Source organism: Lutra lutra, chromosome 16 (assembly GCF_902655055.1).
Source record: "Lutra lutra chromosome 16, mLutLut1.2, whole genome shotgun sequence".
Taxonomy (NCBI): Eukaryota; Metazoa; Chordata; class Mammalia; order Carnivora; family Mustelidae; genus Lutra; species Lutra lutra.
Window position 1 is genome coordinate 57,472,938 of NC_062293.1, and position 24,325 is coordinate 57,497,262.

The window sequence follows — 24,325 nt, forward strand, 5'->3', positions numbered from 1 at the left end:
AAAGACAAGTGTGTTGTTCCAACAATAACTATCTGACACCAACTGGGTGTCCAATAATTTTAGTTGTGACACTATTTACTTGGAGATAATGTGAAACTCCACAGGTTTAAGGGCTCAGTCCCACAACTACCCTCACCTTAGATCCCAGCCTCAGGTCCTAAATGTCCGTAAGTACTTCTGCTCCATTGGCTGTAAACACAGGGTTCCCACAATACCCCTTTGGGATTCAGTAGTTTGCTGACCCTACTCACAGTACTCAGGAAACACTATACCACGATCCCAGTTTTGTTTTATAAAGGATACAACTCAGGAAGGCCAAATGGAGGAGGTACGTAGGGCAAGGTCTTGGGTGGAGGTGTCCATGCCTTCTCCAGACACATCACCTGCCAGGCACATTAGTGTTTTCCCCAGCCCAGAAGCTCCCCAGGCCTCATCGCTGGAGAGTTTTTATCGAGGCTTCATTACGTAGGCACGGTTGACGAAATCTTTGGTCACACAAAGACCCCAGATTCTTTGAACTTGTTGACTCTGCAAAAAACAATACCAAGGCTTGCACCTGTGATGTTTCTCAACCAGCTTTAACTCTGGTGATGACCGAGGTTTGACCCAGATCGGGCCCCACGCATTGACATGCCTGTCTAGTCTAGGGCCTTCTTCATCCCTTTCTTCTAGGCCTAGGTCTTGGTCTCTACTCTGGCCTTGAAGCCAGTCTGGAAGGCCATCTCATGAGGGAGAAGCAAGAATTTTCCAAAGGAAGAATCTATGGAAACAGTTGTCAAGGAAAAGGGCATTTATCCTCCACCGCAGGATGGCCAGCCTAGGTGATTCATCAGGCTTCCTCTCTCCCTGGGCTTTACCACAGTTCTTATTTGACTTCCAAGAGGGAGACTGTGAGGCCAGCCATAGCAGCTGAAGTGGAGGATGGCTGACAGAAAAGCACACCAAACGAGAGACCAAAGAGAATCTCAGAAGAAAGGCCAAAGCCATCACAGATGGCAAGAGGTCACCCTGGAAGCTCCCCATCCTACCACTTGGGCCCAGTGATAGTACCATCCCTCCTCATTGGTGCCTTGGTAGGAAGAGGAAACCTGGAGCTCTCCTTGGAGGCTGTGTCGGGGGTCCCCAAGACCACTCCAGAATCCGCAGTTTGCTGGAAGCGCTCAGCATAGACATGCCTACTTACGTTTGTGACCCTCAGATCAGTAGTCACGTTGGTTTTGCAGTAATTCCCAGATGCTTGTAAAGAGGTGAAAACTTGGAATCATCTGGTGCATACCTCCTCAGCCAAGGTCAAACGAGGCTATGCTCTGCCTTTTTGCTTTTGCTCTTACATAGAGATGAGCTGAGGATGGAGAGTCCCTCACTCTGAGGCCAGGTGGACGGGATGGAATCCCAACTCTCTGAGCTGTGTTCAGTGGGCCGGGGGGGGCGGGGGGTGGTGGCGCGGAGTTCTCAGGCAAGTCATGAAACTCTTCTGAACTTTGTTTTTCTTTTAAAAAATAAATAGTATCTACCAGGAAGACTTCATTTTTAGGATTTAAGATATAATCTTTGTGAAATTAGATACACACACAAACACACAGATTTCCCTCACCATCCAAAAGTAGAGCATTCCTGAAGTCTTTCATAAGCCAAAATGGCATAAAGCAAAGAAGCAATTATTATTAATTTACATAGAAGAAATTTTTGAGCATCCCACACCCAAAAAATAACCTCTCTCAGGCTTTTCTGATAACTTAGGACACATCTTGCTAACGGATGCACAAAGTAAATCAAGACAAAATGCAGACGGTCGCAGACGGCAGTTCCTAAGTATGGCAGCTTGATGCCGAGACGCTGAGCATAGTAACTGGAGAAGGAACATGGCGGCGCTGCTTGGGGTGTGTGCTCCCTCTGTAATAGCTCACCACAAAACGAATGCTGAATGCTGTTTTTGCTTTTTTTGTAAAGGAAAAAATCCTCTTTTGATGTATTTTGGTTAGCAGAAACAGGCCTTAATGTAGTGGGCCTTTCATAAAGGGGGAATGGCATAATGTGAACTTCGGAAAAATGGGGCATATTTGTATAATGTGTACACAGACACACATATTTCCTGTAGGAACATTTGCTAATTCAGGGCCCTTGATGACTATAAAACTACCACAAATAACAAGAATTGACTCTGGCTATGCTCACAGTTATGATTTGTTACAGTGAAAAAATACAAAACACGGGAGAGCAGGCGTGAGCTTCTAATGGGCCCCTTTGCAGGGAAGTTGCAGACCTGCAATGGCCCAACAATGAGTTGTGACCTGTGAAGCATTGCCAACCAGGAAGCTCATTAGAAACTCAGGGCCCAGGGTCTTTGGAGGGTGTCGGTCACCAAGGCAGTCTTTGGCTGGCACGGTCCCTGCTTTCAGCCCCCCCAGAAGGAGAGCAGGTGTTCTGCATAAACTGTTATTTATATAGTTTAGGAACACAGATGAGCAATCACTGAATGGTGGGAACCCTCTGAAAATCCAGCTTCCCAAACACCAGCCAAGAGCCAATTTTGTAAGTAGGCCTTTCTGAGAAAAGCACTTAGGCCTGCTGTGTCAACTCTTTTTTTTATTGTTGTTGTTTTTCCAAAGAGGCCTACACCAAGCACGATTTATTTATTACGCTATTGGGTCTGTCTGTGATGGGAGGATTTCGGGAAGAATGAGAGAGGTGGGCCTGTGCTCTTGAGAAGGCGAGGGGCAAAGAGGATGCGGGCGACGGAAGACGAACGTGAGCCCTTCATGGCGTCTTCTGGAATAGTGAGGGGCCCGTTCCATGCCTGGTGGCCTTCCGCCAGACCTCTCTTCGGGAGTGTCAGAGAATGTGCTTTCCTCAGTGGAAGTTGTTGAGCCTCTGGGGTGGTGAAAGAGACGGGAGAACTTTAACAAAACCCGAAGCCAGCAGGAAGGAAGTGGTCTGGTTAGGACCAAGTGCTCAGGCAGGGAAAGACCGCGTAAGGGAGGAGCAGAAGGGTTGAGCAGCAGTTTGAATGGACTTAGAATCCATAAAGCAGCTAGAGCAGGAACATGCTGTGGTTCTGACCATTTATTCTGGGGGGAGACATGATGTTCTCTTTCCATCTGGACAGTCCTGCCAGGAGAGGGAAATCTTGGAGAAAACATTTCAAGTGCACTGATAAAGACCTTTAATTGTATTTCTGTTACTACTAAAATTATTGTAGTCATTTTAAGCCATCATTTAGGAACTGGATTGATACTGAAGATAAAATCGTTCTGTCAGTCAGTTTGGTTAGTGTGAAATCCATAAGCACAATTAGCTGTATTAAAGAATTAACAGCTGGGGCCCCTGGGTGGCTCAGTTGGTTAAAGCCTCTGCCTTTGGCTCAGGTCATGATCCTGGGATCGAGCCCCGCATCGGGCTCTCTGCTCAGCGGGGCGCCTGCTTCCTTTCCTCTCTCTCTGCCTGCTTGTGATCTCTGCCAAATAAATAAATAAATAAATAAAATCTTTAAAAAAAAAATTAACAGCTAGTATTTTAGAGTATGTTTATAATCGTCCTCTGAATATATTGAGTGATGCCCCTACTGAGTGTTTATGTACTTACCAATAAGGGACTTAAGGAGATCCCGATGTGTATCTGAATCCCTTGGGGTTGTTTGGGGAAGAAAATTTGAGGCCCTGTGTATAGAAGTGACCCTTTGTGGGGGAGGTGCCTGGGGGGCTCAGTTGGTTAAGTGTCCACTCTTGGTTTCGGCTCAGGTCATGATCTCAGGGTTGTGCAATCGAGCCCTGTGTTGGGCTCCGTGCTGGGTGTGGAGTCTGCTTGAGATTCTCTGTCTCTGCCTCCCTCTGCCCCTCCTCTTTCTCGCAGTCTCTCTCCAAAAGAAAAAACAAAAAGTAAAGAAAAGGAAAAGTAATGATCTTTAGGATTCACTCCTAACTCTTGCCGTGGCAGATTTGTAATACTTCACTCGTTCCAAGCTTGGCCAGTCTCTAGGGGTGGAAGTATGGTGAGTGCTCATTATTTTCGTCAAAGAGCCTAAGAGTAGCCATTTTTGTTTCGCTTTGTTTTCAAAAAAAAAAAAAAATACTTTCTCTTGTACTTGTTCTTGCCAGAAATGGGTAGAGGATGTAGGAAGAAGTCAGTTGGTGGCGTTCTATGGGAGATGTGTTTTGGGCAGGCTCACGAGGAGCTCGGGCTAGAAGAAGTGGTTTAGGGTGTAAATTAATGAGATGACTGTATTCATGTTTCATCTTCTGTGTACTTGTGTACCTGGAACCTAACATTGCTCTTGTCAGGCCTCAGTTTCCCGTGTGAAGGAAGAGGGAACGACATGGAGTGCATGCCTGTTTGTGTGTCAAGAGACGGACAGGTGTGGACTTACACTTGGGTTTGGAATGGCGTGTGTCTGATAGTCTAGGACTGCACAGTACATGAAAGTACCAAATCCAGTGCTACTCTCCCTGCTTGAGGTTGTTTTTGGGCTGACCAGGTACCTCCGAGCTTGCCTCTCTGAAAGTTCTCTTGTGCTCCTTTATCTAATCAGAATAAAGCAAAGGAGCAACGCGGGCCGACTGCCTCGTCTTTTTCTAGGCTGACTCTTGGAGCACTGTGGAGTGTGGTCGCATAGAGGAGGAATGCCAAGAGAAGTAGGAAAACTGTTTCAGCCTCCTTGCCTTAACCTGTGCTGCTTAGGCTTGAAAATCAAGCGTCCTTTTCTTATGCAGAAAGGAATTGAGTCACAACTTAGATTCTCTCGGGAGAAGACTCAGGAGGGAATTTAGTTTTTTTTAAATTTTCATTTTCATTTTTTTTTCACTCTTTCTGCCATTTCCTTTTATTTACAGCTTGTGTGCAATGCAGATCAGTTCTATAACATGAGAAATTACTGCGAATCAAAGCATAAATACCTAAATACAATAGACAATCCAAAATGGACACACAGCACTCGGGCAGGAGAAAGAAATGGAATGTTCATTCAAACACACAGGAGCTTGAGATCTGTTGGATGTGGTTGTTATGGTGCCGTCTTTTTTCTAAAGACAGGAAAAATTGATTTTGGTTATCAGGACTGCTGTGACCATAGTAGATACCAGAACATCTGTGCACCGGTGTGTGACCATGTGAACAAAAGACCTTAGAGTGTCTGTTTTTAGAAAGCTTTCTGTGCATCAAGGCAGCTGTGAAAAGATTTGCTTTCCAGAGTCAAGCCCAGATTCGGCTCAGGACCAGGTCCTAACTATCTAAAAATATTGACTGAGGACAGAAAGTGTTCCAAATGTGGCTGTTCTGATTCACAGTTTTAAAAAAAAGTATTTACAGAAAAAGTATGAAAGTTTTTCTGAACTTAATAAGCTTCCGGTCAGTCTTTACTTCCCAAATACTTGACTTACAGCTTTGACTCCTACATATATCTTACCTTTCAATTTCAAGATTGGTCAATTTTACCTTCAAAACAGATCTTTTTTTTTTTTATTGTAAGAAGTTTCAATATGTGCAGAGATGAAAGCATTTTGAAAGTAGTTGAGGTCAGCGTACTTCTAACTCTTTGGTATCAGTGTAACAAAATGTATCCGTCACTCTTGTTGAATTGGAATAGGTGATTAGTGTATAAGCAAAATTTACCCATTAGGCTTCAATGGGAGGAAGACACCAATCCATCATTGCCCTGACCCATGTCAATTAATATATTTAAAAAAAAAATCAAAGGCAATGTGAAATCCAAAGCCTCAGAGGAAATCATACAGTTCTGAAGAGACCGTGAGAGCTGAACAATGTAAAACTTTATCCAGAGTACACACACATTAGACAGTACATGAGGATTTACAGTAACACCCAGAAATTCCTTCTAAGGTACACATAAATAGAATCACAGAGCTTGTGTATTACCTGTTTTATGACCTTAAAGATTTAATGAACCAAATAAAAACTGTATCTGTTGACATCCCATCCTTCGGATCTGGGTAAGATATAAAATCTACTCTCGTGTTCAAGGTAGAATTTTAGGTGTTCACGCTTCTTAAGTGACATTTAAAGAAATCATCTGTTATCTTGGATGTTGTCTCTTCATCTTGTACATGAAGCACCAGTAGATTCAAGAGGCATTCATCATCTAGCCAGATGTTTTACATATTCTTCAAACCCATCAAATTTGGGATCCTCAACATTTTGAGTCAGTGAAATACAGGGTAGAATTTGCAGCTTCAATGAAGACCTGTTTTTTCCTTGTCACACTGGGATGTCTAGATGCTGTTTGGATTGGGTCTAGAAGATGGGGCAGTTTAGATGTTTCTTGACCTGAATCTCTTAATAGTAGTGATAGAGGAGGGAGAACAAGATCAAGAAGAGTGGCTGTTGACTGTGGAGCTCTGCCAGTTGCTACATTGGTGGCATTATTTGGGTTTAGGGCAGTCAAGGTATTCTGGGGAGAGTTATTTGAAAGTGTTACAGCAATTGTTTGATTTAAATAAATCTGTGGGAAGAGGAGCAGTGCCAGAACCAGCAGTGAGCCGTGTCAGAACCTGGCCACCGTCTCTCTGCCCATGTGCGACCCGTCAGTGTTGGGGTGTGGCATGTTTCACTGGATATGGAATGAGCGGAGAACCATTGGCTCGGGGCAGGCTTGGGCAAGGTTCTCAGGAGGGAGTTTAGTGTGTAAGATGTTAACTAAGGAGCACCTGTGGGACCATCTCACTGAGATAGGGAGATCACGTAAGCAGGATGGGCAGAGGGAGAAGCTGAGCTTGAAGACAGCCTGAGCCAACACCGTGGGAAACTTTGCAGCCCAAATCGCCTGTCAGTGGCCTTGAATTCACAGGGCTGAGCCTTTATGCCCCCATCTCAAGCAGTCATTGGATGTAGAATGCCTACATTCTACATGTAGAATGTCCTTGGGCAAGATAGCTCTGTGCCTTTGAGACAATCCCTAAGGAGGCTGATGGTAAAAGCCATGTGCTCAAAACACTCCACATACCTGGGCCAGAAGTGCTTCCTTGAAGGGGGAAGTGGTTGGTGCATCTCCTTTGGGTCCACCACACATTGGGTCGGTTTTAAGCTTCTGAAATTTGTTGGGTCTCTAGAGTCAGATATCAGCAGGTCACATGGAATGTGCTAGAATGCAAGCCTCTGGAAATGACTGACCCATAGCCAGCATTTTCAAAAAGATGTTTATAAGTCCTTGAAATTGAACCAGAATATTCTACCGGATTTCTAATCATAGTTTTGTTAGTAGTTAGGATAAAAATACAGAACACTGTCTTTTCACCTTTACCCCTTAGAGTTAAATATGTACTGTTATGGGAACTCTCTGTTTTAGGGCCTTCTAGGTTTCAAAACTTGTCCCGTGAAAGCTTTTTAAAGAACAACTGGAACGTCTCAGTAGATATAAAGGGTTCTTTTCAGAATGAATAAAGACCCCACACCCAATAGAAATGATTATTTGCTTTATCTCATAAGTGCCAGCACCCTACCCCCTGCATCAGCATCACACCCCGTTTACTTTACAAAAAAACAAAAGCAAAAACGAACCAGTCAGACTTTATAGTTGTATTTTAAAAATTTCACACTTCGTTGGTAATTCTCACTGTTGACTAATTAATCAAGGGAAGGATTAAACGGGCAGATTTTTATTTGGAGACTGGTGAACTTCCCCACAAGAAACCATTTACAGAGCCCAGCTCTCAGTTCAGTCGGAAATGAGATGGTTTTCCTTAGGCATTAGCTTTTCTGTTCTTTTTGCTTCTTAAAATAGCACAGAGTTAACGCCCTTCCACGAAGCGTCTTCTAGTATCTGACGTCCACTCAGGAGCCATTCTGAGTTAATGTGTATGAAAGTATCCGTCACTACTGTGTCGGATAAGGACGCCTGCGGAGATTCCAACTACTGGGAGGGTCAGAGCAGGTGGCCCCTGGAGTCTCTTACCGGAGACTTCCCACCCCGTGAGTGGCTCTGCGTAGTGCGGGGAGCGCCGCCACTTCCCCTCCTTCTCGGGGTGCCGTGTCCTACCTTTCCGAGAAGCATGAGCACGTGGAAGTCATGAGTTGGGACACCTCTTCTTCCACTTTTCCTCTCCCTCTTCCCAAGTGATCCCTTCTCCAGAAAGTTCTGGAGATGAACTCTCAAGGAGAAGAGAAAGGTCCTTCTTGCCGATGTCCTCCAGTTACGGTGTTGTCCGCGCAGGAGGAGTGGATGGGTGTTCCCTCTGCTCCCTAACCCTGGAGGTGGGGGGGCCCCTACCTCTACGTCCCTGGGGAATCTAGAAGGGCAGGCACCGTGTTTCACCCCAGAGCACCTGCAGCATGGCCCAAGCGGTGAAGCCTGAGACTCCAGCACATGACTTAATTCCTCTGTGCGGCTCAGTTCTCTCATTTTTCAAATGGGACAACGAAGTGCCCACCTCACCGGGGTTTGGCTGGGAGGAGTTGAGAGCAAACGTGTAAAGGGCTCACTCCTGTGCTTCGCAGGTGGGGGCTTGTGGAGCTGAGATCCCATGGCTTCTTGTGGAGCCGCTGGGCTCCCCGCCGCTGTGCCCGTTAACCCCGTCAGGCTGTGGGAGGTAGGACGAGGGCTTTTTTGGACACAGGTCTGTTTCACTTCGTTGTGAGAAAGCAGGGTGGGAATTTAACATCACTGTTAATTTTATGATGAAACTGGCTAGGAATCCATAACATACTTACTGAGTTTTTCATGTTCTTTTTTTTTTTTTTTAAGATTTTATTTATTCATTTGAGAGAGAGAGAGAGAGCACAAGCAGGGTCAGCGGGAAGAGGCATATAGAGAAGCAGGCTCCCCACAGAGCAGAGAGCCGGATGTGGGGCTCCATCCCAGGATCCCAGGATCATGACCTGAACCGAAGGCAGATACTTAACAACTGAGCCACCCAGGTGCCCTCGTGGTTCATGTAGAATTTGAAGAGCTCGCAAACCTCTCTCCAGTCCTTTTTTTCTGAATTCTGTTGTTGCCCCATCAAAATGTTAGTCCTGGGCGCCTGGGTGGCTCAGTGGGTTGGGCTGCTGCCTTCGGCTCAGGTCATGATCTCAGGGTCCTGGGATCGAGCCCCGCATCGGGCTCTCTGCTCTGCGGGGAGCCTGCTTCCCCCTCTCTCTCTGCCTGTCTCTCTGCCTATTTGTGATCTCTGTCAAATAGATAAATGAAATCTTAAAAAAAAAAAAAAAAAGAACTCCTTAATTTATCTCTCTCGGTGGTTAGCGAATTGAGTCCATTCCTTGGAGGATAGGTCATCCCCCATACTGTGGATTTTTCAAGACTGTCCTGCACACCCTGTACCTGTTGGGGTTCATCTGCTTTTCCCAGTAGTTTTTTGCTTTCCTTTATTCTTTTTATTCTTTTTTTTAGAAAATCTATTTTTTTTTAATTTGTTTATTTATTTGACAGAGATCACAAGTAGGCAGAGAGGCAGGCAGAGAGAGAGGAAGAAGCAGGCTCCCTGCTAAGCAGAGAGCCCGATGCGGGGCTCGATCCCAGGACCCTGGGATCATGACCTGAGCTGAAGGCAGAGGCTTTAACCCACTGAGCCACCCAGGTGCCCCTATTTTATTTTATTCTTATTTACTTTTAATTTAATTTAATTTTTTACCATTTTCTGTGACCGTGAGGGCACAAGGAAGGGGAAGAAGAATACTGAGCATAGGGTGGGCAAGAACAAAGGCTTTGGAATTGGAGCTGACACCCCCCACCCCTTCCCCCTCCCACCCCCCACCTACCCCCGTAGTGGCACGACCAAGAGCAATTTACTTAATCTTTCCAAGCTTCGTTCCCCACATGGAGACCGTGGATGATAACACCTACCTTATGGGCTGTGAGGATTATACCAAGATCACACAGGCGCTCAGCGCAGTGACCAGCCCAGCTCAAGGCCTGGAAGTCCTCAGTCCGTGGCGGCTCCGGGGGCCGCGGCGCCCAGACACCGTGGAGGGGCCATTCAGTGTTTCATACCCAGTGATGACAGGCGAGCTGCTTGAAGAAGTGTTTGAACTCTCGCCCTCCGGAAAGTTCCGTTTCTCCAGGTGATCCTGCACACCTGTGATACGACTGATGTCAGGGTATAAATTTCTCCAGCGCACCACCATTCCCTTTTCACCACGCACAGTTCATTTCTGGTATTAGTCACTGGACTGGGAAACTTTCTGGTTTTGATTGGCCAGTCAGGGTTCACCGAGGCAGAGGCTTTCCCGCGATGGCCCCATATGTTCAGGAGAAGGGGTGTTCGCGAGCTGCGCGGGGCTGGAGGCCCACAGCCCAGAGACGGCATTGCGTTGCCCTTTGTAGCTACTCCCGGCAGATGGACTGGGCGGAATGATGGATATTTTAGCATCTTTGTTCTTTCTGTTTAGGTATAACACTAGAGCTGTTTAAATCACTCAGAAAATAACATGCCTGACATTTCTCCGGTTGGGAGGTAAAACACACACGCACGCACACTACAAAAAACCTGAAGCAGTAATCCCCCTCCTGTGACCGAGGAAGTGCTTTTGGGGAGAAAGGAGAGAAAATTGGATGACTTAGGGGAGAAGAATTCTGAAAGGTTGCATGGCGGAGCATACATTAAAACCTCAGAAAGCTCAAAGGCATGACCGAAAGTGTGTATTGAAGAGGCTGAGATGGGCATCAGAGGGCACTTGGGGCCCCGGGTCTGGCTGCTGCCGTGGCTTTGAGCGTAGATCACGTGCCCGCTTCTGACACTCTTCACTTAAGACACACACTTGACATTTCTCAGTGCGGAGAGCCCTCTAGGAATTTCGGTGTGGTGCTTAACAAGTACTGGAGACTAGAGATCGTGGCTTGATTTCATGTTGAAATCACTTTTCTTTCCTTCTTGTGCCCCTTTGTGGAAAGCCAGAAAGTCGTTCAGCAGTCACTTACCCAGCCCACTCCGGGTAAGGCGCGCCCCTGACTTTGAGCCACGATGAAGGTTTATGCCGAGCAGCAGACTTATGACAGAGGCGTAAACACTTGCCTTGTGTCGTGCCTGTGTTCCTGAAATAATTGCAGATTGGCATTGATTGATGGTAATTGCAAGCCACCATCCAAATCCCTCAGCGTACCTTTGTCTTTATGGGAACACCCCAGAAAATCTTTTTCGAAAGCACCTGTTCTCTTTGATAATCGCCTCTTGCAGCTGCTGATTTTTAAGAATCGGACTCAAGAAAGGTGCATGGCCCAGACGGTCGCAGTCGCAAATAGAATATTTCAGTCCTGCGATAAATAAAATGTCTCACTTTGAACTGGAGAGTTCAAACTATTTTTCTTGAGGAAAATGGAAAGAATGGAAGTCTGTGAATGAAACCGATCCCAGCGATAGCTTTTATTATCAGTAGTTCTGCAGCAGGGACACAAACATATAACTGTGTTTATATGTTATATTATTTATATTATATATAAACGTTGCTGTGACCACTTGGAGTGCCCACTCTGTTCTGGGACCTGTTCTTCCTGGTTTCCCTCAACTCTCCTCAGTGAGACCTTCTTACCCCTTCTGCAGAAGACTGGGGAGCTCTTGCTTCCCTCTCTCTAGGGCCCAGCATGAGTGAGTATTTCTTCCTTGGACTTTGTAGAGCTGTACCCTACACATTGGGTCCCCATGTGCTGGTACCTGGGGAGGATAGCCATGGCCTCAGTTGGAACATTTCTCTAGCTAGTTCTCTGTCTCACTTCCTCAGCTAATACTGCCCCAGTGGAGAGGAATCCAGAAGGTCCCTCCAACAATCCTTCTGTGTTCCAGCCCACTTTAGTAAAAGGAACGTTGTTCCCAGATGATTGTTATTTAGGGTTGTGTAGCATATTCTATCGTCCTGTGGGATTTTTCCTGACCAGAATCCTGGAAAGGGGAAAGAACCTGGGGTTGCAGTGAGGTTCTATTCAGTCACGAATGATCTCTGCTTTGGTTTGTGTCCAAGGGTCATCAAGCTACTAGGTTAGATGTCTTTATTATGAGGTCGAACTGGGGGTTCCCTGTTGCTTTCACTGGGGGCTTTGCGCTTCCTTATATAATTGCCCTGTGCTCTGGCTTCTGTCTGTATGTGACTGAGCAAGAGACATACTGTGTCTCCCTCCAGCAGACCGATCCACTGTGGTCCCTGCTCTCCTGATGCCCTCGCCCGCTTTCCACTGGCCCTGGCTCTCTGCGAAGTCACTGTCCCCTCGCATTTGGGTTTAGATACCTGGACTTAACGGCAGGCCCACTGCTACTGGGAAAACAAGGCTGTCTCTTGTTTATATTGGTTTTTAGCTCCTGAAGGAATCCTGTCTTAATAATTTCCTTAAGGGGGTTGAGCCAAAATCTAGCATGATGGTAGGGCAGGGTGTGTGCGTGTGGAAAAAAGTCCCAGGTGACTCTGATAGACACAACTGCCCGGTGCACTCATCTATCTCACCCCACCCTGAATACACACAACGAAAATTTGCCCTCTTCTATTTTGCTGGGGTGGGATTGTATAGATCAGCTCATATTTTCGATTCATCCATGTTAGGATCTGTCAAGGAGGCAAACGGCATTTTTTTCCAGAACTGTGTCCACAGTGGGGAATACACAGTTCCACTTTTCACTAACTCATTGTAGTTTGGAAGACATACTTGTGAAAAAGTAGATATAATACACTGAGATCAGAGCTGGCCTGGCAGTAGGAAAGCCGTGGAAGGCTACAAAGCAGGTTCAGCAGAAGCAGGCATGGGTGTTTTTCTCTCTTAGGCTGCTGTGTGACTCACGTAAATAGAGAACAACCTGGTGGTCGCCAGTTGTGGGGCGGGGGGGGGATGGGGGATGGGCCCAGTGGAGGAAGGGGAGTGGGAGGTCCAGGCTCCCAGGGATGGAACAGACAAGCCACAAGGATGAAAGGCACAGCGTGAGGAATGGAGTTAGGGGTGTAATAATGTCGTATAGTGACAGGTGGTAGCTACGTGCGTGGCGAGTGTCATGGGGCATAGACTTGGGGAATCACCACACTATACACCCAAACTGATGTGATGTTGTCCACTACTCTCAAAATAAAACCAGGTGACACAAATGTGGAAAGTACCATGGTGGTCATTGTTACTTTGATCTCCGCAACAACCTTATGAGGTCAGTACCGTGACTGCCCCCATGTAACACCCCGGGAACGGGAGGCTGAGGCGGCTGAGGTCCCAGGCCCACACAGCTACTGGGTGTCAGAAGTAGGATCTGAACCCAGATCTGCCTCACGACGAAGTCTGCTCTTGTAACTATGCTGCGTATTTCCTGCCTCCCCGGGGGATACACAGGCATTCTCGTGAACTAGTAGCTCCTTTAAAGGGGTATTTGTGGTACCAATATGCCTGTGGCCTTGTCCACCCTGTGCCCCCAGGAAGGAGGGGGAGTGAGAACATCCAGGAGTCAGCAGTGAGTGTTGGGCTGTGACCACAGAAGGAAGAAACTTAAATTAGCAGTCGCAAAACGTGAAGGATTTGATGCCTTAAAACTGCTGTGTATACCCTGAAGCCCACTCGTCTCTTCCCTAAGCTCCCAAAGATGCAGAACGATCCAGTGCCAGAAAGAGGGGGACATGGTTGTGCTTCCTATGCACTTTTTTTTTTGTTTTAAGATTTTATTCATTTATTAGACACAGAGAGAGAGAGAACACGAGTGAGAGGAGGGGCAGAGGGAGAGAGAGAAGGATTCTCCTCGCCAAGCAGGGAGCCTGATGCGGGACTCGATCCCAGGACTCTGGCATTACGACCTGAGCCAAAGGCAGATGCCTAACTGGCTGAGCCACCCAGGCACCCTACTGTGCTCTTTATTAAGCCACTGCCTGTCAGCTCCAAGGCCTCTTGGTACCCTGCTCCATGACGCCGCGGTTGGTACTCCGCAGGGCACATTCTTGCCTTGCCGCTGCCTTCCAGGAAGCTGCACCGGCAGGAAGCAGGGGAAGGACGTGGCAAGGTCAGAAGACGCAGAGGGCCTCGCACCTTCCAGCTTACCTCCCACCGGCTCACTTGCAGGTCCTGCCTCTCCTGGAGCTCCTCCCTAGAGCCCAGCACCAGCGAAGCAACACCTCTTCCTCCAAAAGTTGAGTTGCATTTCCACAAAGCCTAACTCCAGGCTTCTAATTTTTTTTTTAAGATTTTATTTTTGGGGGGTGCCTGGGTGGTTCAGTGGGTTAAGCTGCTGCCTTCGGCTCAGGTCATGATCTCAGGGTCCTGGGATCGAGTCCTGCATCGGGCTCTCTGCTCGGCAGGAAGCCTGCTTCCCTCTCTCTCTCTCTCTGCCTGCCTCTCTGCCTACTTGTGATCTCTGTCTGTCAAATAAATAAATAAAATCTTTTAAAAAAAAAGATTTTATTTTTGGGGCGCCTTGGTGGCTTAGTCATTGAGCGTCTGCCTTTGGCTCGGGTCATGATCCCAGGGTCCTGGGATCGAGCCCCGCATCGGGCTCCCTGCTCAGTGGGGAGCCTGCTTCTCCCTCTCCCACTCCCTCTGCTTCTGTTCCCTTTCTCACTGTGTCTCTATCAAATAAATAAATAAAATCTTAAAAAAAAAATGATTTTGTTTTCAAGTAATCCGTACACCCACCGTGGGGCTTGAACTTACAACCTCGCGAACAGGGCACGTGATCCACCAACTGTGCCGACCAGGTGCTCTCCAGGCTTCCAATGTTAATCATTCTAACTGCTTCCTTTTCTTACCTGTGCAGCTTCCATGAAACCTTAGAGTTGGGTGTCCACCCTTTCCGTTAAGCAGTTAACGACTCTCTATCTAGCTGACGATTCTCTGTATTAAATTCTCGCTGTTAAAATTAGCGGTGTGATAGGTGTCTCCTGATTAGACCCTGCCTGATATGCCCATAAAATTCAAGCCTTCGAGTGCTCTGCTTCAGTTTCGTTTCATCACGCCTAGTGTGTGCATTTTGGGGAGCAGTCCTTTGGGCAGCCTCTCAGGCACACTTGCCCGGTGCTGGGGATGCTGGCTTCTGGACAGGCTCCAAGGAGCACGAACATGACGACAGACTTGAAGCACGGGGACCTCTCGTCTTTTTCTAGCCAGCTGTAGGGTGGGCTTCTCAGAGGCATGACCACTGTTGACAACACTGTTACAATATCCAAAGGCTTTTGTTTTTGATGGCAAACAATGGATTTCAAACCAACTCCTCCATCTTTCATAAATAGCTAAGTATTCTGTAGATAGTAATTATCTTCCTTGCTGGGCATTTGCTACATTATAGTGAATTTGATGGTTGACTCTCTGACAGCCGTTCCCAAATTACTAGTCTATGCCAATCACAGTGAACCCACTCTCCTTGTCAAAAGTCAGATTGATAACGGGCAGGTGGCCCATCCCAGACAAAGGAGGACCTGTTCTAGGGCCCCCGGCAAAGTTTTTCTTTCTCTTTTAAGAAAGAGATGGCTCCCCCTTTTCGTTTTCCAGAAGGTGCATCTGGATGTGACACTCAGACTACTCTCAGTACTGTTTTATGCCTGTGAAGGGAGCCAGTCTGGGGACAAAGATGTCCCCGAGGCTGGAGAAATAGAGCTCCTGGTTGGCCCAGGAGCAGCCCCAGAGATCCCGTGCCCCAGTCCCTGGTACCTGCAACCAGGCCTTTGCACGTGTGATTAAGGGTGTGGGCCTTGAGATGGGGAGATTATTTTGAATTATCTGCACGGGCCCAGTGTAAATCAGAAAGGTCAATCAAATTGGAAGGGGGGTGAGGGAGAGTCAGTGTCACAGCAAAGCAACGTGAGAGCCTCGAGCAGTCTCCGCTGGCTTCGAAGATAGGGCCACACACCAGGGAGTCCTGGCGCCTTCTGGAAGCTGGCAGAGGCAAGGAAGCGGATTGCCCCCTGGAGCCTCCAGAAAGCACCGCCGCACTGCGGCGCCCTCATTTCAGCCCACATCAGACTCTGACCTCCAGAACTGCCAGACAGACAGTTTGCGTCGTCTTAAGACACTGACCTGTGGGTAATTTGTCACGGCGGCTATACGTAGCTAACAGGAAGGTGAGAAGAACCTACTTGACGACTTTGCTAGGCTTCCATATCGGCCAACCCTGCAGTGTCCCCCTGAACATCTCAGCCCTTGGGACAAGGCTTTTCTGTCATCTGATCCAGCCTGAGCTGGATTTTCTGACACTCGAGGCCCAAGCTGTCCCAGTCGATACTGCCAGGCTTCGCGGAATACTGCATATAAATACGGTAGACTGTACGCGAGTGTTTGTTCAACTGTGACAAAATGTTGGAAAAAACTCCCAGAATCCACATCTGAGGACGCAGGGCTGTTTTCTGGATCATACTAAGTGTAATAACTTAGAACTTTTTTTTTTTCTTTCTCATAAAAGACACAAAAGATGTTTGGAAGGACGGACACGTTGTTTGAATGCTGAGGTGGCCTGGAACTTCAGCAGGTGTTCTTCGAAATTGCCAGATTCATTTCCTATCGTGACCTGCAGGCATCCACGTTCTCCGCTCCGAAATAACATTTCAGCAGACCCCGTGACCATGCCAAGAAGTGATTATTTTTACAAATCCAGATGATTTCCTAATTTAGGATAGCTCAAGCGGGGGAAGAAATGGAGGGAGACACAGGCTCTCTTTTCCCATCCGCAGAGAGTGGGAACAGCCCCAGCACTGGCTTTGACCAAATGTTGCTGACAGCTATGAAAGCAGTTATCACCGGACAGCTGCTCGGTGGCCCCCGTGAACCCAGCCGGAGGCTCAGCCCAGGCGGAGAGCAGAGGGGCCAAAGGTCAAATGCTATTTCGGTTGCTTTCCAAGCCTCCGCTCCACCACTTCTGGGTTTTGAATTAGTTTTTGTAATTTCTGCTCCAAAGACCGTGCTGAGCCCCACAACTACCCTCTCTGCACTTCCCAGAGACACTTGCTCAGTCTCTCTCCTCCTCCTCCTCCTCCCGTTCACCAGTCTAGGTCATGTCCCTGGGAAAACAGCGCTTTCCTCAACATGGCTTCCAGCCCTGCCTGTCTAGTGGGGCCCTCCTCTAAAGGTTGTGTATTTAATATACTTCACGTCCTTGGCTGTGATGGTCCCTGCCAGGATCTGGATCCTTGCGAACCACAGTTGTATTGTTGGGGTCGGCGTGGGGTGTGTGTGCTAGGGGTCGTACACCATATCCCGAAATCCCAGACTATGCTACAGAGGGCTCATTGATACGAGTTTTTCTTACGAGAAATGGCCAGAACCCTGGTTAGACTCAGGGTTGCAGATTTCCCCTTACCATTGTAAGTTACAAGGTGTCGTAAATAAATTTAAGTGTCTTGGATGAAAGACTGTGGGTGTGTAGTCAGCCCACTTTGTGAATCATAGAACATTCCATCTCCAAGGCATATGACCATGTTCCTGGAGTGTCTGTGTTCTTGTCCAGATTTTAGGTTTCTCCTTCTCTGCCTTTCCCTTCCGGATACCTTAGGAAAAGGATCTTATTTTTCATTCAGCTGCTGTTGTAATTACTTGCTACGTTGTAATGTTTTCGTTTGTGCTTTTTTTTTTTTTTTTCCACACCCAGCCTGCCAAAATATTTTCCTTGCTGTGCATTCCCTGGTGTCCCCCGGTGCCCTTACTGTTACTTATCTACTCTTGTAAAAGCGCATACCTAAATATAGGATAATCCCTGTATTTCCAAAGAGAAGGCCCCACCCCCACCAAATGTCTTGCCCCACTTGGAACGTATATGCGTTTAGGGCTGTAGCAATTATCTATTTATAATCCCTGATTTGTCAATTATATATAATTAAGATGACTCTGAAAAATATTTAGAAATACAGCCTTTCTGTAGCCTTTTCCACTTTCATTTTATGAGATAATTTTCTCAAACTCCGCTGTGCCTCTTTGACGCCAGTGTTTTTGTCACCCCATCTGTGTTAGAGCCCCTTCCCATAGCCTCCCCTTCTCCCTTCTTTAGCTACAATCCAAATCTCCCTGTCGCCTGGCTCCGTTTACTTATTAATTCAACAAACCGATATCCAACATCCACTCGTTGCAGAGTGTGCGGAGTGCTGGGTACAGAGATCAATTAGAACTTGTCTTCCTGGCCTTCGTCCCTCCCCTTGAAGGAATTTACCCTCTGGTGGCAAAGGCAGCATTGTGAACAGAGAATTGCAGTATTTTCTAAGAAAGATGAATAATCGGAGTCCCAAAGTGGTGTTGGAAAGTGCTGCATGGTGTCTGGGCTCCTGCCTAACTCAGCCCCAAGCATCTAAGTCCTTCATGATCTGTACGAGCGTTGAACACAGTCATCGTTAAATACCAATAGCGTTTTCTCCATGGAGTAAACATGTTTTCACTAGAGCTATGGGAACTGAGCTGATTTATACTTACCTTTCTTGGTTTTCCTGGAGTTTTACAATGGATTGGCTGAACCCGCAGTGTGAACCAGTGTCAGTGAGTTTCAGGGCCTAGGAAATTTACCTTTCGGATCCCCACACCAACTGTTAGCCAGGTTGGGCCTTAGAAATGAGAAGGGCCTAAAAGAAGACCTAGGTCCAGCCCATCCCACGGGGACACTCAGACAGAAGCATTATAATTGGGTAACTAAGAACCAGTCTTAAGAAACAGAAAGACTTCTTAAAAAAAGGCGGGGAGGGGGGGTGGTGGCACCTGGGTGGCTCAGTGGGTTAAAACCTCTGCCTTTGGCTCAGGTCATGATCCCAGGGTCTTGGGATTGAACCCCACATCAGGTTCTCTGCTCAGCAGGGAGTCTGCTTCCTCCTCTCTCTCTGCCTGTCTCTTGTGCTCTCTGTCAAATAAGTAAATAAAATCTTAAAAAAAAAAAAAAAGAAAGAAGCAGAGAGACTTTGTATTTACGTTTCACTTCTTGGTGAGCAAAGATTTTTTTCCCCTGTATTTGGCATCTAAATTACATATGAGATTGAAGAGAACTGTTTTTCCCTCTTCCCCGACCTTGCCTCCATCAGTCTTCCTCTCACAACCACTCTTGTGTTTGACAGAAAGGAATATAGGGTTCATTGTTTCAGGCAAAGACCCCACCAAGAAGCTCTCAGGTGTTGGGAATGTCTGGCATGAGACTCAATTAAGAGACTTAGACTAAAACATCAAAGATGGTTCCAGATTATGTTACGGTTACCACCAGCTGATGTTACAGGTTACTAGTAACCAGAATCCGAGTCCCCTACCAGCCCAGTTGTAATGAAGATGAAATTGCCATGGGGGCCTATCTTCTCTGTGAAATCTCCATACAGTTACTCGCTGTTTGACCCCAGGAGGATGGTTCATCGACCTAATATTGAGATATGGGAGAAAGTGCTTCTGAGTTTTATTGTATTTTACTTTATCTTTTGGTTTTTTAGAGAGAGACAGTGAGGGTGGAGAAGCAGAGGGAAAGGGCGGAGTATTTATTTACTCCAAAGAGAGAGAAAGAGCAGGGGGAGGAGCAGAGGGAGGAGGACAGGCAGACTCCGTGCAGAGCGCAGAGCCCCGATGCAGGGCTCGATCTCATGACCTGAGATCATGACCTGAGCCAAAATCGAGCACTGAGCCACTCAGGCACCCCTAGTGCCTCTGCATTTTAAACGTAAATGGTCGAGATAATTTAATTGGGTTAAGGGAAAAAAGCATACAGCAGATAACACATGAACTAAACAAAACAAAACAAAAAAAAAAAAACTGTCAAGTGCGGATTTCCAAAACAGTGAGACTTTGGCTCAGTTTTCCAAAACTCCAAGGACTCCATGTGTCTGTGTACATGAGTGTACGTGTGTGTGTATCTGTGTGTGTTTACCTTACCTGTACATGTCTTCTGAGGTATTCAAAAGTCAATGATCATTTGGGGGAAAAACCCCATGCCTTGGGTTATCTTCCCATGTTTCCTTAAATACTCATTTTTTATTGAGAGGGAAAACGTAAAGACAGGTATATTGATAAGATCAGGAAGAGAATTTGGACATATGTATTGCACGAGCTAAATGAGGACTCTTGGACTAGACATTCTAGTTACTTGTAGCTGACACAGAGTATTTTAAGTCCCTGTAAGTCGTTAGAAACCATGAACTGTAGCAGAGGCCACATTTCTGTCAGAGAAGCATTTACTCAGGAAAATTACAAAAACCGCTGTATCCAAAGGGAATTCGTGCTTACTTGGGGAGATTACATTAAACACGGAAATGATGCTTTGTGTTGAGTTCTCCCACTGGGACCATCGGTCTCTGTAGAGAGATATCCATCTCGCGCATCCTCTGTAAGAGAGCGTGAGAGGAAAAGGTGTGACAGCATTGACACGTGTGGCCCTGTTTCTCTTCCACAAGGAGACAGCTTTAAGCACTGTGAGCTGGGACTACCCTGTGAGTGAAACTGTTGAGACGGTAATGGGATTATGGTGAGGATTAGGCCTGGGGAAAGGGAATAACTGGAAGATAAATGCAGAGGGAGAGAGAGTGTAAACAAAGGAGAGAATTGTGATGTGGAGCTCCTGCCAGAAGTTTTGAGGGATCAGATCCCTGCAGGCGCCCTTGCTTTAAGACAGAGCGAGGAAGTGATGGGAAGCAGGCTGTCTGATTCACTCTTGGGGTCCCCGGCTGCACCCCGGCCTGGGGGCACAGTCTGTGCTCCTTACATGCTGGTTTTGAGGTTGGAAGTGGGAGAAGGTTCCCCGCCCCTCTGCAGGAAGGCCACCAAAGAGGCCTTGTCTCGGGACCCCAGCTGGCCTTCCTCAGTGGCTGGGTAGGGGCAGATCTTGCACAAGACGCTGAGAAGAGCACCCAAGAAATAAAACCACTTCTGCACGAGAAAGATGCCTATTGGAAGCCAATTCTCTGGTCCCACTGCCAAGGCCGCGTGCTTGTCTCCGCCAGAGGGGCAGGAAGAACCAAATTTTCTAAAAGACAAAATAAATCATCCACTTATGTGATGCTAGCTAAAAGCACGCCTGTGAGCCTTGGTAAAAATCAGAGAATTGAAAGGCATGGCTGTCGACAACGCGTTATTGTCCTTTGTTACCTTGTGTGTATGTGTGGTGGGTTTTTTGAGATAGGACTCACCTCTAGTAAACTTTGTCCTTTTTGGGGGAGCAGTTCTATGCGTTTTGACAAACACGTGCAACCGGGATACAGAACGGGTCCATTGTGCCCAGAAACTTTCCTTATGCCCCTTTGTGGCTGATTCCTCCTCTGTCCCCTCCCCCTGTGTCACCGATTTGTTTTCTCCCATTCCAGCTTTGCTTTTTCCAAAATGGAATAGAAATGGGGTCAGGCACGGTGTGGCTTCTGTATCTGGCTACTTTCACTGAGGCGAGAGCGCGTCTGAGCTTTGTCCCGGCAGGTGCCTATATCCGGAGCCCATTCCTTTTTCTTGTTGGTGACTGTCCCACCGTATCACTGTACCAGCTTGTAGACTCATTCACCAGTGCAAGGACAGTGGCTCACTTCCGATCTTTGGCACTCTTGAGTAATGCTGCTACAAACAATCATGTTTCGGTCTTTGTGAATCCCTGTTTTTATTTCCCGTGCGTATTTCCTTGGGATGGGCTTGCTGCTCTCCTTGGAGAGTGTAAGATCAGTGTTCGGGCCCGTCTGCATTCCTGCCAGCAGTATATGCAGGTTCCTGTTGCCCCTCATTCTTGCCAGTGCTGGTATTGTCATTAAAAGCATTTTTTTTTAAAGCTGTTTTTAGCACCTCTTTAAAAACTGATTCCTGGGGTGCCTCTGTCAGTTAAGCATCTGCCTTTGGCTTGGTTCATGATCTCTGGGTGCTGGGATCAAGCCCCACATCTGACTCCTTGCTCAGCGAGGAGCCGCCTTCTCCCTCCCCCACCCCCCGCCCTGTTGTGCTCTCTCTCTGTCAAATAAATAAAATCTTAAAAATATAAAAATTGGCTGCATTAATACTTTTGATAATGTAGAGAGCTTAGCCCTTCCTCTTCAAAAGCAAAATCTCTTTCTCTGAAGAGTAAAAGTTTTGCCTGAAGGTCATTTAAAAAATAATTAGCCCCGGTTCTCGTTATTTAGCATACGTGTGGTCTGTGCAGTCACTGTGACCACTGAATTTGTGACTACTGAGCCATCGATCCTAGGGGATGTCCAAGGTGAAGTTCCCAGGAGGCTCCGGTCCCAACATTTTGCCAGTTGATCAATATGTAATCTCCTCCTTAGTGTGTTTCTGTTTAAAGACACATTCTGTAATACATTGTTGATTCGGTTACACTGAACTTGTGCATTAATCTAATGCGTGCGTTCACTCCGTAAGACACATCCCAACCTGTGCTGGGGGGCCATGCCTAACCATCCACAAAAAGCACAAGAATGTGAAAACCATGGCACTCAGTCGGCCAGGAAACTGATGGTTCCAGTGCAAAAGCCAACACAAGAAGGCAGAGCCTTGTCTGTCTGGGAGCTGGGACCCCAGCTGGGAGTTCGGTCAGATGACTCAGATTATCTACGCTCTGCGCGTGGCCAGGAATGACTGCGCAGGTGTCACGGGTATTGTTCTGGGGGTCGCACACGCATTTTAGCAAGTGGCGAATTCCCCTCTGTTTTTCTGTCTTCCAAAATGCTTAACATTCAGCTTAATTTAAACAACGATTTGTTGTGGCTTGGTCTTAAGAGCAAGCAGCGGCCAGTGTTTTTACTCTGAGAAATTGACAAGGAAATTAACTTGCCAGACCAGGGCCATTCAGTATGGAGATTGCTTTAAAACCACTTCAAGACCTTCCCAAGATTTCACCCCCACGGAAAAGTCTTGCTCTTGACTTATGCTGGAAGATCACATGCACCATTCAAACATACTAAGCATACACTTCATTCTTAAAAAGTAATAAGAAATGTTCAGCTCTGAATTTTATCTTCGTAATAGCTATAGGGCATGTGTTTAAATTCACGGAGACAGATTAATGCACTTACCAAACCCCCATTGCCTAAAAGTAATTATAAGTTTTCTAGATTGATTGCCAATATGATATAGGTCCCAAAGAAGTCACCCCTCTTTACCGAGACAGAACAATAAATTGGTTTTCCTGAATACAGTGGGTAAAGAATCCAAGTTCCTGACCTCGAATATTTCGCTGGTAGTGTTCTGTGCAGTAGGGAACAATCAGGATGACATTTGCTGAAAAGTTGGAGATTTATAACATAATAGTTTGAGCATATGTGCCAAAAAATAAAAATCTTAAATCCTATCAAATCAAGATTAATCACCTATTAAAATACTAACAAATAGCACAGTACAGGTGGTGTCATACGCCGTCTCTCTTCATATATTGTTACAAAAAAACTATCCTGGCAGTGACATGAATATCACGCATCTTCTGTCTCGCTCGCAGTGGGAAAAAGGAAAAAAAGAAAGGCTACTCAGTCATTCTCGGTGTGGATCTTGGCATTTCATTAGGGAGTGCTATCACAAGCCTTTTCACCAAAAAGCATACGCAGCTCTCTGGAAACTGCTAAATTTCCTGGCTTTGTACTACTGCCAAAAAACTGTTGCTTCTCCCGTCATTAACTAGTACATATTTATTCCTTTCTATCTTTGTAGAGAGTAACCCATGCAGCACTCCCATGAAAAGGAAAACAGTAGTCTGCTTCCTCCCTCTCGCTAGCTGTGCCGAAATTAATCCCACGGGTCAATGTCTTCTTTACATTCTGCTTTAATTTAGTACTTGTAACCGTGGACCGAGTGGTAACAGAAGAACCCGGGACAGTGTTCATTGTGTTTCTCCATGAAGATGGTTTTTGAAGTTTGTGGGAAAGCGGCTCCCGAAACTTTGTTATTAAACATTCCTAGTAGGCTAGAATAACAAGTTGCTAAGTTGGCTTCCAGCGAATGGCTAGGCAGTCAGCAAATATTGAGTGAGGATCTATGTGCCAGCATTCTTCTAAGCTCTAGCAATCCCGTGGCAAGCAGCATGGTCCCCGACGCCCGTGGGATCGCTCCCATTTTCGTGGGCTGCATGTCTCTGGTTAAAACGTCTTCTTGGGAGACGGCAGAAAACAAGCGCAAAAAACGACTTTCGGATTATTCACGTACCTAGAGTATCCTCGTGGTTTAAAAAAGTAAACTGGAGGGTGGGAAGCCTGTTACGATCTTTTTTTTTTTTTTAAAATGTAAGATTTTGGAAATTTTAATAACTCGCACTTGCACGAAATAAAGCCCATTGGCAGGTCGATCCTTTTTTTTTTTTTTTTTAAATTTGTGACTCTGGGACCAGTTTTCTTAAACAAGTGAAGGTGCCTTTCCTGCCTGCGTGGCGTCTTTAGGCTCTCCCTTCCGACAGTTTTGCCTTCCTCCCTGTCCTCAAAGACACCCAGCAACGTGCCGTTCTTCTCCCGAGACCCTGGCCAGACTCGCCACAGATAGTGTCACAAGCCGTACGTCTTCACTTGTTCTCACAAAACAAACTCTTGAGCAGTGACATAAAACATC

General features: G+C 46.6%; 1 protein-coding gene across 5 annotated transcripts in view; it reads left to right on the forward strand.

The window, feature by feature from the left end:
- The window catches only part of STX8 (syntaxin 8), a 258,686-nt gene that overhangs the window by 77,341 nt on the left and 157,020 nt on the right, over positions 1-24,325 (forward strand). Inside the window, exon 7 of one of the 5 annotated variants that reach the window (XM_047709079.1) lies at positions 13,856-13,998. The exons of 3 other annotated variants lie outside the window; for them this stretch is intronic. In XM_047709079.1, the coding sequence (XP_047565035.1) occupies positions 13,856-13,983 (128 nt within the window). In that variant the 3' untranslated portion in view covers positions 13,984-13,998. Of the gene's footprint in view, positions 1-13,855; positions 13,999-16,283; positions 16,337-24,325 lie in introns of those variants that run through there. One more of the 5 variants, XM_047709081.1, reaches the window with a different exon arrangement.